The 13,907-nt window shown below is 33.7% G+C and overlaps 1 protein-coding gene across 1 annotated transcript in view; it reads right to left on the bottom strand.

Moving 5' to 3' along the window:
- Positions 1 to 5,731: 5,731 nt before the first annotated feature.
- Positions 5,732 to 13,907, bottom strand: part of LOC140442423 (uncharacterized) — a 29,488-nt gene continuing 21,312 nt past the window's right edge. The window contains exon 3 of the mRNA XM_072533496.1: positions 5,732 to 5,844. Within this exon, the coding sequence (XP_072389597.1) occupies positions 5,732 to 5,844 (113 nt within the window). The remainder of the gene's footprint in view (positions 5,845 to 13,907) is intronic.

The following is a 13,907-nucleotide window of genomic DNA, read 5'->3' as shown; positions in this document are numbered from 1 at the left end:
ATTAACCTTTCCGTTGATTATATTTTCTTTGGTTTTTTCTAAAAGAGCTTCCTGATAGCTGCTTTCAGTATAGACAAAAAACATCAATGGTGACAAAACACAATCCTGTCGTTCTCCTCTGCGTATTTCTATATCTTGAGAAGTTTGAGCTTTTATACTGGCATTGTTTAACTTTTTCCCTATAGTATAATTCTAAAGAAAGCGTCACGGAAGAAGCGCCACGAGATGGCGTCACGAGTAACGTCACGAAATAACAATCTTCGCATTAATGAACTACCTGTTATCGATTCGTTTATAGTCATTATTATATTTATTTTAAGCAGGTTTAAATTAGAAACTGCATAAAAAATAACAACAAAAATACTTCTTATATTTTTGTTTTATTTTATTCTACCATACAATATACCACACGGTATTTATTGCCTCCAATGAAGAAGACCGGCAACGACTTATATACAGGGTAACCGAAACATGTGATAGTTATGGGCTAAAACTTATTACTTCTAAGACAAAACTTATGGTTGTCAGCAAAACGGGCTTACAAAGAACAAACATCAGAGTTTATGGAATAGACTTAGAAAGAGTCCACACTCTTACCTATTTGGGCGCAAACGTTACCGATAACTGGGATATAAATAAAGAAATAAGAATACGCATTGAAAAAGCCAGAGCCGCCTCCTATAGATTAATGAACATTCTAATTAATAGAGACATTACGTTAAACCTTAAAATCAGATTAATCCGTTGCTACATATTCTCTATATTTTTGTATGGTATGGACAGCTGTACCCTTACAGAGACATTAATGAAAAGATTGGAGGCCTTTGAGATGTGGATTTATCGACGAGTATTGCGGATAAGTTGGGTTGATCGAATAAGAAATGAAATAGTTTTATATCGAATGAAAAAGAGCACAGAAATAGCAAAAACAATAAAAATTCGAAAGATACAATATTTCGGTAATGTAATAAGACATTCAGAGAGGTATAACCTTTTATACATCATAATACAGGGTAAGATCGCCGAAACGAGAAGCCTAGGCCGAAGAAGAACATCCTGGCTCTGAAATTTTTGACAATAGTATCAAGAGACCACCCCTAATTTATTTAGAGCCGCCGTAAACAAAGTTATTATTGCCAATATGATCGCCAACGTTCGATAATTGGACAGGGTACTGAAAGAAGAAGATATAATATACAGTAGACATATTATCTCCGTAACCAGTGGATGAAAAAATTATCTGTTAGAAGAAAATCATCCCATTTTAATACTACGATATAACATATTACCATGTTGGAGATAATAAAATTTATAAAAAAATAAAAATAAAGTTCGTTAACTCGCGATTCTGTATTCCAACTAAATTAAACCTAATGAAATAAAGTGCTTTAGAGACAATGTAAACTAATCTACTTGATTATTTTCACTTAATTTTAGACAAAGAGTGAATCGCAAACGTTGTTAACAAATTTTATCTGTGCGTATCTGGTAAAATAACTGATTTAATAACGAATCTAAACCGCGGAGAATTTGCATAAAAGCAAAACATGCGCCAGTCGGGTATGACAATGTGAAATAAACCAATAAAAGGGGTCAGAAATAATTTAATAACTTGTGTTGTTTACTCGGAAACAATATTGAAATGGGAGAATAACCGACCAGCACGACAATTCTAAAATTGGAATAGCGCTTTGTGCAGAATGGAAAGGATCTGCTAGCAGTAGAAATCGAAATATGCGGAACTCAGGTTACTAAAATGGAATATGTCCGGAGTATGTATATTAAGTACAGCATGAAATAAAGTTATAAATATATCTATATATACATATTTATATACATATAAGTGAATATTAGGTCCAAGAACAATATTTTTAAAAAATATAAACTTTATTTACAAGGGACTTCTTACTACAATGAATGAAATATAAAAAGTAACACTTCTTCTTCTTCTAATGGCGCTACAACCATTTGTGAGTCTTGGCCTGCTTAACAATGTTCTTCCATCCTGCCCTGTCGGATACTTTCCTTCGCCACTGCCTGATGTTCATGGTTTTAAGATCCCTCTCTACGTCGTCTATCCATCTTTTACTTTTACTTTTACTTTTCTTCCTCTTGTTCTGTTTCCTTGGGGCTTCCATCTCTGGACTACTTTTACAGCTCGATTATTTGGCATTCTTTCTAGGTGACCAAGCCAGTTTAGTCTTTGTAACTTTACAAATCTGACAATATCTGCGCTCTGCATTAGTTCATCTAGCTCGTGGTTCATTTTAATTCTCCACGAACCATCACTGCATTGCGTTAATCCAAATATCTTCCTTAGTATTTTGCGCGCAAATATTCTTAGTTGATTTTCATCAGTGGTTGAGAGGGTCCACGTTTCACATCCGTATGTGACCACTGGTCTAATCACTGTTTTGTAGAAAACAAAAAGTAACACTATACAAACAAAATCTTGTATTTTAGTGAAGAAAATTTTTATCATGATTTTAATAAATATTGATCTATCTATCTATCTAGATGATCCATAAAATCCTTTGTCTAGAGACAAATATTTCAAAACATCCCATATTCAAACAGTTTTTATATTGGTGGAGATACGTAGACGACGTACTAGTATATTTCACAGGAACAAACAGGCAACTCGACCAATTTTTATCGTATATTAATTCACTTTATAGTCATAATAAATTACAATAGAAACAGAACAAAATCAATCCACAAATTTTTTTAGATTTAAAAATTATCAGACTTAAATCCAAACATGACTTCTCCATATTTCATAAACCTATCCATACTGACACCAATATACACAATTCGTCATCCCATCCTACACAACATAAACTGGTAGCCTATCATAGTGTGTTACATAGATTAACAGAAACTCCGATGTCAAAATTCAACTTTGAGACAGAATAAAATATAATTAAGCAAATAGCAGTAAACAGTGGATACAACGAACAAACAATTAATAAAATTTTAAATCAAAAACCACACAAGAAAGCCCTAAAATTAGTATTTATACCACCAGAGATAAAACCCAGTACCTTCTGCTCGATTACATATACAGGCAAAATATCAACAAAAATAGACAAACATATAAAAAAGAAAAAAACTTAGGCAAATATATTAAAAATAACCAGAGCCAAAATAAAAGGCACTTACACAGTGGTGTATACAAACTTAAATGTGGCGACTGCCCCAAAATTTACAGCAGAAACATAAAAGGGCTTTCAATAATAGAAAAACAGATTCTACATACGCACTTCACCTTCTAGATCATAATCATTCTCTTAATGACAAATTTCAAATTCTTTACATTCAAAACAAAGTCCTTAAGCTATCCTTGTTGGAATCTATAGAAATTAACAAATTAAAAAGCACAGATATAATTCTGAATGACCAACTTAAGACAGCCTTTGAGATGTATATATACAGACGAATGTTGAGGATTCCATGGGTACAAAGAGTTACTAATGTTGAGGTACTTCGTCGCATGTGTAAACAAAAAGAATTACTAAGAATAATCAAAGAGAGGAAAATGCAATACTTGGGTCATGTGCTGAGAGGCGACAGATATGAATTACTTCGAGTTATACTGAAAGGAAAAGTACAGGGCAAAAGATCAGTAGGAAGACGCCAGAACTCGTGGTTGAAAGACCTGAGGAGATGGTTCGACCACTCATCCGCAGAGATCTTTCGCGCAGCAGTTTCCAAAACTACAATTGCCATTTGGATCGCCAACCTTCGAAAGGAGACGGCGCAATGAGAAGAAGAAGAACTTAAGACAAACAGTTGTCCCCTCCTCAACCTATTTCATTAAAGACTATAATGTGTAAACGCATGCCAAAAATAGATCACTTGAGTAAGGTAATCAGCCGAAACAGCTGTAGTGTTAAGATTTTATAATAAATGTTGTGGAAGTTTTGAAAACAAAATTTTCAGTGTTTTATTGTTACAATTTTCCATTCCTTCAAACTATGCTCACCCAGTGATTCTCAACCTGTGGGGCGCGCCCCGTTATTGTGGTGCGCTTTTACTAGTGAGAGGGCGTGAGAATTTAAAAAAAACCAACAACATTCTGACAAAATAAAATACACATGAATACTGATATAGAGGTATAATTATTAAGGGCACTGGAAACTAAAGTATCAACAAGTGTAATGTATATTAGTGACTTCCTTGGGCCTGTTTTGCAGAGCAAGGTTTATCAAAACAGGGTGTAATATTAGAAACGCTCTCAGTTCTTTTTCTATATTTAGCTGCAATCTATATTTTGGTCTTCAAAGCAGCCATCGCGGAAAGCTGTTTCGCAAAGGCAAGATGTTGAAAACGGTAATAGTATTCAGAAGGCTCTGGTTTTTAGCGCAGAAAACTCACCATTTACCCCTGACTAAAATTCAAAGAGGGTTTTATTATTAAACTGTCTGTTGATTTCGGCATTTGCCGTGAACTCTATGAAGGTTTCTTCTTCGACAGTGGAGAGCCCTTCCAGTGTAATTTGAAATGGGTTAATAACCCACTCACAACTACGTATTAGTCGGTCGTCGGCAAACAAATATGTTTCAAAATTTTTTGTCAGCATCGCTAAATGATATTCAATGGTTACAAACGCAACTTTCACGTGTTGTTCTTCAACTTTGTAAGTTTTAATATATTCATCTACATTTGCAAACATTTCTAGGTTTTTTTACTTTAAATTTCTGCTCCATAATTCCAATTTTCTAGAACAAGCAGTAACTTTGTTACTCGTATCCAATATATGTATATTGGCTAATTGAAGCTGAAGGCTCAGGCCAGGAGACATTTCTTTGGAAGCCAGAGCTTCTCTGTGGATAATACAGTGTGTCCATATACACATTGGAGACTTTTGTTTCACAAGCGCTTGTAGACTTTGAAATTTTCCGGACATTGCAAGAGCATATTTTCGGTGCATATTCCGACGCAATTCCTCCACTCCACTTTTGCTTCGATTATAAAATCATTTAAGATAGCAACTAATAGAGGCGTTGTTGCTTTCAATTTTTGATGCTTCACTGGTATCTAATGCTCGCTTACACCCAGTTACTACCAAAAATGTATCCATGATTTTGTATATATTTATATTTACCCAAATAGTTGGGTTATCTGATTTTAGTACTGTCAACTGCAATTAACACGCAAACTAGAACATACACGTTCACAATAAATTTAACAGCTGCAGAAGATCTGACTAAACTGACTCGACTAAGACTGGTCACGGTCATAACTGAGGAGTGAGAGTGAGGAGAGGAGATGCAGGTGGACAGACGATCGGGAATGTTCAAGATATCGGAATTTTTGGCGAAGAAATGCGATCGGTTCTGAATAGGTGTTGCCACATATTAATAAATTTATTTATTCTCGGTAATATGGTAACTACAGTAAGATTTTACTGTAAGTTTTTTGACAAAATACTCAAGGTACATTATTATTGCATAGATATATTGTTATTGTACAAGAGGCGGCGCGGTGAAAATAATTATGGAAAATTGTAGCTAACTGATGGCTTCTAGCTTCTTCTGTGTAAACTGCAATATGGCTCAACAGTATTTTTTAGTAATTGCTTACATTTAACTACCTAGTTCTAGAGAGCACGTACGGCTAATTTATACCACGGTACAATTATATGTGCAGATCCTTTTTTGCTACGTTTATTTGTAGACAGTTGCGTCTGCAGAAGCTTCGAGCGTCCAGAACTTGGGTATGCGCAATGCTACTCATCTGGACTTGTGCTATGGGGACCGCTGTCTTTATCTGTGTCTGATTGCTTCGGATTCTCACTGGGCTGAGAGCTGTTCTCTAGATCTGGTTGGGGCTGGACTCTCACTGTCGAAGCGGTTACTTATATAGTCGATATTGGCGTGCTTCTTTCTAACGGCTCTTGACAACACTTCTTATGATTAGCCCTGTGCGAGTAAAGGTTAGAGGGGTCGTAATGGTCTTGGTATTGTTTTTTTAATACTGTTCTCCATATTGTTGGAAGCCTTAGAGCATCACCTTTTTGGTATAGACTGTTAGAACTTTTTTCTATTTTTAATAATTCCCTGATCTCGTTTTGTTTTCATCTTAATTTTAGCTAGCATCTTCGTTTGATTTAGGTTTGTTGTCTGTTCTGTATTTGAGACATGTTGTGCAAGAGATGACGTTTTTCTCTTATTTCGAGAATATTTCAATGTTATTCTCATCTAACATGCATTCTTTAATGGGTCTGTCCAATGTATGATTTGTCACACATGAATTCTCGTATACTTCTTAGATTTTTAACGATATTTTTGTTTTTTTTTTTGTTTATGTGAATGGTAAAATAGTTAAGACTTTTCTATCGGTAATAAATGTCATTTCTGTTTTGTGGTTTCTTAGCATTATTCTTGTTTTCTCTGTTGTACCTTTTACATATAGCAGAATGGTTTTTGCAATTGTTTTTTTTTTGTCTGTTGGATTACTAATTGTTATTTGAGTATACTGAGTTTTTTCGACGGTAAACGTTAAAAAGTAGTTTTTTTTTGGTTTAAAGAAAAAAAACTAATAATGAAACAGAAAAATTAGTGGCGTATCTTAACGAACAGAAAAAAAATTTCGTATCAATGCTCGAAAAGATGACAACAATCTTCAGTGCAATGACAATTATAGGTATCCTATAATATCTAGACGGCTGGAGAATCTATAAGTTGGATCATGGAATTCTACACAACGTGGGACAACTATACAAAATAAATTTATTAAATGTAAACGATGCAACACACAACCTAATAGGACCGACCCCAGGAGGAGTAGAAACAAACTATTTGCAATCTTATAAGAAGAAAAGTACAGGCTGGCTAAACTTCAGAAGAATTGTGGGCGAAAAGATTGAAACAATACTTACAATGAATAACCTTGCAGATCTAAAAAAAGGTGTGGTTAAAGTAAAGAAGGCCATCCAAAATGCTATCGATACTATCTCAAAAGAAAAAGAAATTACAACACTAAAAAGAAAATTCAGTGACATCAGTAATAAACTGAAAGATTGAACCAAAGAAAAAATGGGAAAAGAAAAAAAAACTAAAAAGACAAACGAACTGCTAACAAACTAAATAAGGAAGTCATAAACAATTAGAAAAGCATAGACACGAAACAAAGCAAATCTGCGTCCTAGAAGCTTTCAAAAATATTACGGAAAGCCAATTCTACTGCTATACTGAGAAAATGTAATTGTATACGTAGAAAAAAAGTGGAAGTTTTAGAAGATACTCTGGAAATTAAGATCTGGGAACAACCAGCAATCCTACGAATAGTTAGATTTCATAAAAGGTGTAGAAATAGGAGAATAATTCTAAAAAGAAGAATATGTAGAATGGGTATAATACATATGTCCCACAAGGATATCAAACAACTCAAAGAAATAACCAATTTTAAGAAAAAATTAAGACCAGACAAGATCACAAACAGAGCACTCATCCAGAATCAACCTTCAGTTTTGTGACAGGACATAACCTCGTCAAAAATATTGGTGGTAAAGACCGTATTTTAACAAAACTATAAAATAATCTGTTTTTGAGTACCTCATATAAACATAGTATTTAATTTAAACATACCAGAAGAACAATTGCATAAGCCTATTACTTCATCATCATCATTACATTCATCATGAGCCATCTCCTGAAAACTTTTTTAAAAATAATTATTATACATAAAAGAATATATAAAAAGTGTGAAGAACACATGACAAACACACAATTCGGCTTCAGGGATGCATTGGGTACTCGGGAGGCACTTTTCGCAATACAAGTTCTCTTTCAAAGATGTAGAGACGTAAATTGTGATATATATGTCTGTTTTGTTGATTACCAGAAAGCGTTCGATAGAATAAAACATGACGAACTGATGAAAATATTAAATTCAATTCGTCTAGACAGCAGAGATCGCCGTATAATAAACAATATCTCTTACGAACAAACTGCAGCTGTTAGAGTTGGGGATCAGTTAACAGACGACATAAACATAAAAAAAGGTGTGCGACAAGGATGTATATTGTCCCCATTATTGTTCAATACATATTCAGAGCACATTATGAACCTATCGCTAACGGACATAGACGAGGGAATACTTATAAACGGAGAACGATTGAACAACATAAGATACGCTGATGATACTGTCATTTTTGCAGACAGTCTAAAAGGTCTGCAGACATTTGTATCCAGTGTGGCAGAAGTAAGTAGCAGGTTTGGGCTTGATTTTAACATCAAAAAAACCAAATACATGGTTATAAGCAAAAATCGGATACCACCTGGTTAATTACTAGTTAACCAACAACCTATAATACAAATCGCCAACTTTTGTTATCTGGGTGCAAACTTAAATGAACAGTGGGACCAATCGACGGAAATTAAGATCAAGTTCGAGAAGGCAAGATCAGCTTTCGTCAAAATGAAAAAAATCTTTAACAGCCACGATATAAAATTGGAAATAAAAGTTCGTTTACTAAAATACTACGTATTCTCCGTTCTTTTATATAGAGTGGAGTCATGGACCTTAACTGAAGCATCACTGAAGAGACTCGAAGCATTTGAGATGTGGTGCTATAGACGCGTGTTGAGGATTTCTTGGATAGACAGGGTTACCAACGTAGAAGTACTACATAGAATGGGTAAAGACAGCGAACTAGTCATAACCATAAAACGTCGCAAACTAGAATACCTGGGCCATATAATGTGCAATGAACAACGATACAACCTACTTCGGACCATACTTCAAGGTAAAGTGCATGGGAAAAGAGGTCCAGGACGAAGAAGAATATCCTGGCTGCATAACCTGCGAAAATGATTTAACTTAACCACTACCGGACTTTTCAGGGCAGCAGTCAACAAAGTCAGAATAGCCATGTTAGTGTCAAACATCCGTAACGGATAGGCACCATAAGAAGAAGAAGATTACTTCATAATTCGACATACATACTTAACAAAATAATACGTTTCTCGTCGGAATTGCATTTATCGATTATATTATAGATGATTTATCTATTTTACCAAAATTTTAAAGGTAAAATTAATCTACAGGAAAGTTTCAATGATTTATGATAATTAAAATGATTTTAAAACACGATAATTATATAAATTACAGATTCTTAACTGATGCAAATATATTCTTAAAACCCATTTTACCGTTTTGTTTAGGACATAATTAGCATTAAGTATCGTTATAGCTTAGCGAGATATAACAGCTTTGCGTTGAATATTTTGCTAAAATATAGGTATTTTGTAAAGTTTACAGCTTTGAAATGTTGCTCGTATTCTGGCATTACGAGCTTATAGAAGGATTTGCCATTTCATATACAAATTCTCTAGGAAATTTTAGAGTTCAAGTAATCTTTTTGATACAATGTAAGAGATATTTATGGAGTGTAATCGAATTTCCAGCAAAAGGAATATAATATATTTTATGAGTAATGTTCGATATAGTATATGGATCAAATTGTTTTTTTATAAAACTGTAAAGTATAAAATTATCTTTCAATTTAATAGTAACTAATGTCATATTAGGTCTTGTAGCAAAATTTAGGAAGGGAAGGGCACTTAAATGTGTGTAAAAAGACTTAAGAAATGTAATGTAAAGCGACCAAATAGACTTAATGCATGAGGGTGTTTACTAGAAAACTCAAGGATAGAATTGGCCAATTTGCATGCCTGTAAAAGACATTATAATTTTAAACAAGACGTAGTTCTAACAAACAAATTGAAAAAAAATTTCTATCAAAGAAAGTGTGAAGAATCTTTATCAGAAGTAAAGACTTAAGCACAAGGGAAGTGTACAGAATAGACTTCGCCAAGTTGTGTCCTTTATTATTTAAAACCAATATTTTGGGTTTTTGTAAAATAATGAAGAGAATACCGAATAAAATAATATTACATATGTAACACTGTAATTATAATATGTGAAAATATAGTTAAATAAAGTAAATGAAACTATTGACTTAATGAAACACAAACAAGAAATAAGAACAATGTAGTTATAACTGTACTAGCAATTGATACATACAATGAAAGCGTTTTAAAAGAATAAATGAGAAACTTATTTAAATATATTTTGGAAATAGATCTTGAAATTAAAATCGCATACACACTAGGAGCGATAAAGCTCCAGGACACGACGGTATAATTGCCGAGCTCTTGAAAACAAGCAAAACATTAACAATCCCTGTGCTAACATAGCTTTTTAATAGATGTCTCCTTAATAGCAAGATCCCTAAAGACTGGAACGAGAGTCTAGTAATACTCTTACACAAAAAAGGGGACAAAAATGTAATCTCTACAGAATTATAGACCTATATCGTTGCTCAGTCAAGTATACAAACTATTTATGAGAATTATTAACAACTGGTTAACCGACAAAATGGACAATTACCAACCGGTTGAACAGGCTGGCTTCCGCAAAGGATATAGTACATCAGACCATCTGCTGACAATGAGAACATTGATAGAGAAGGCAAACGAATACCAACTACCCGTATTTCTTGCCTTCGTCGACTATGAAAAGGCGTTTGATAGTATCCAGATGTGGGCCATAGAACAAGCTATTAATAATTGTAGGATAGATTCGAGATATAGGCAACTAATACATATTATATATGAAAATGCAACTATAATAGTACAACTAGACGAAAATACAAATCCCATCCCCATTAAGAGATGAGTGAGACAAGGAGACGTAATATCGCCAAAATTTTTCAACCTAGCCCTAGAAGACGTCTTCAAAATTACAAATTGGTCAACTTATGGCATTAGCGTTAATAGCAACAAGTTAAACCACCTCATATTCGCTGACGATATAGTGATTATAGCGAGCACATTCGAGGAACTGCAAACTATGATGGAGGACTAGCAGTCAGCTCCTAATACGTCGGCCTAAAAATAAATATGAAAAAAACAAAAATAATGACAAACACAGATGACCCCAGACGGCGGTCTGTGGAATGGCAGTGAGATAGAACAAATCCAGGAATATATCTACCTAGGCCAAATCCTGAAACTTGACAAAGGGAACCAAAGTGCGGAAATTACTAGAAGAGCAAGAGGGCATGGGCAGGATTTGGAAAACTTAGTTGGATACTTAAAAACCGCAATATACCCCAATACTTGAGGAGCAAAGTGTTCAACCAATGCATCCTTCCTATTATGACATATGGATGTCAAAACTGGACCCTAACCAAGGCAAACATGAATAAACTAGCCACAACAAAAAGAACAATGGAAAGAGCAATGGTAGGTATACGACTGTCAGATAAAAAGAGGAACGACTGGGTAAGATTCAAAACAAAAGTCAAGGACATAGCAACAAAAATTGCCAAACTTAAATGGAGCTTCGCGAGCCACACTGCTAGACAAAAAGACCTACGTTGGAATACTACAATACAACATTGGAGACCTTACAAAAGTAAACGATTAAGAGGAAGACCACAGATGAGATGGGTGGATGATATTAAAAGAATAGTTGGAACAAATTGGAAATATGTTGCTAAGGATAGAGACCGATGGAAGGAGTTGGGAGAGGCCTATGTCCAAACATGGACGACAGAAGGCTAAGAAGAAGAAGAAAATACTATGGGAGAGAAAACCTGCCTTATGAAACTAATACAACATGAAGAGTAGGTACAGGTTATAAGAAATAAATTCAAACTTAGAAATGTTAAAGAAGGAATAATATACATCAATGACGATACTACGAATAAAGAGAGGAAAATTTAGAAAACAATTAAAAAACTTGCACTAGAAGAAAAAGAGAAAGAAAATAATATAAGAATTAGTGGATGTGTCTTAACTATACGCAATTTATTATCGCATTCTTCATAATATAAATTGGCAGCCTACCATAGCCTGTTACACAGATAAATAGAAATTTTCATGTCAAAACAACAAGATAGAATTAAATAATGTTAAGCAAATAGCAGTAAAAACAGAGTTGTGTATACAAACTTAAATATGGCGATTGCCAAAAACTTACATCAGTTAAACTGGTAGAACTTTTATCAAACGTAGGTATAGAAGAACATAAAAGAGATTTTAAAATAAAAAAAACAGACTCAACATACGCAGTTCACCTTGTAGACTATAACTGTTCTTTTAATGATGAATTTTAAAGTCATTATAGTTTAAACCAAGGCCTTAAGCTATAAGAATATATGAAAATTAACAAATTATAAAATACAGACATATTTCTGAATGACCAATTTAAAATAATCAGTTCTCCCCTCCTTAACTTGCTTGGAGCTTAGTGTTGCAGCTGGATGCTTTTGTGTAACTTAGAATTTTTTACTGTCTTTTTTTTTTGTTTTGATATTTTAATCTGATTTCACTTAATCTCTTTATTTTTTTTTTTGTGGAAAAAAAGTAGGTTCCTCTGTAGGTGTATTATTGTAGTAGGATATTGTGCATTTGTTTTGTATTTTGCCTGTGTTTAAATTCATAGTCTCATTTTCTAAATCAATTTTTAGGTCATTTGTTGTTTGTGAATCTAATTTGGTTGGGTGTATGTGTGGTTTTTGCTGTTAGGTAGTTCGTGGATAAATATTTTGTTGTATGCTTTCTTCTTTTGATTGTTGTTGATGAGTGTTGTTGGGCAGTTTTTTGTTAAGTGGTTGGTTTGCTTACACAATGCTAATCGCTGACTAGGACTATTTGATCTACAAGCCTGTAAGATTTTTTGGTTTATTTAAATTTTTTTATTTTTTTTTACATTTTTAAATAGTTTTATGTTTGCTCAATAGATACGTATACTGTTATTTGTTAATCTTAATCCTCCAGTACACGCGGTCTATTTTCTTCCGGATAACACGCGTGGAATACGTTAGTAATCCATACGTACTGGAGCTCTAAAAAGGCAATATTATTTGAAAATAGTGTTATTGTTTTAAAGAGGTTTCAGTAATACCAGAGAAATCTATAATTGGCTTTATTTTATAAGTAAAGAAAAATAAAAAAAAAACAATGAAAATTAAAAATCAAATACTATAAATCAAAGTTACCTATAACCAAATGTTACACTCCAAACTAGGCCCTATAATATCCTAAATATAACATCTTAATCTGATTAAGACTGCATGTTCTGTCTGCAAAACGAATTTACCATCAGTGCACGATCCTCCTGCATAAAATTCTACCTCTACCTTAGTTTGCCACACACGACAGACACGCATAGCCGTCATTGCCACACAATTAACACGACGGCCAATTTCGCGATACGACAAACCCATATCTTTATACGCAATAATTCTACTCCTGTCAAAATCGCTAAAATGGTGGTAATTATGGTTTATTCAAACTCGAGGCATTTTCTCACACTAAAGACAATTAGACTGAGGAATAATAACTAAAAATTTCTATACGAACCGGTATTCACAAGTCGGTCTCTCACAAAAAATTTAGAAGATAAAACTTCATTTTTACAAAAAGTAGAAGAGATAAACCATTGATATTGTTATCATAGCATTTTTTAAATATAGTCATTCTGTTGCCAAAACATTAAGTTCAATAAATTACTCCTGGGTGTAACACTTCTAATGTCACTGAGTATATTTTGTGGCCTGTCGTAATTTGTAAAGAAATTTTGTTGAAGCGATGTTACTTCTTGCCCTTTTTCTATATTCTGTACCTGAGTGATATTATTTTTGCGATATTTAACTATCACGTTGGCCATAAGTAAACGATGGTCGGATCCACATTCTGATCCACGGTATACCCTTACGTCAGTTGTTTTTAGCTGGGAAGTTTGACGTTGGATTACATAGTCGATTATCGAGCGCAGATTTCTAGTATGTTTTATCCATGTAAATTTGTGGATGTCTTTATGTTAAAAAATCCATTTTCAGTTGTCAATAGTTATTTTTTCTCATATCTTCCTACGACTCTGTTATTTTT

The sequence above is a fragment of the Diabrotica undecimpunctata genome, chromosome 5 (assembly GCF_040954645.1).
Source record: "Diabrotica undecimpunctata isolate CICGRU chromosome 5, icDiaUnde3, whole genome shotgun sequence".
NCBI classification, from domain to species: Eukaryota; Metazoa; Arthropoda; class Insecta; order Coleoptera; family Chrysomelidae; genus Diabrotica; species Diabrotica undecimpunctata.
The sequence above is the reverse complement of the archived record's forward strand: the minus strand, read 5'-3'. Positions and strand labels throughout refer to the sequence as shown.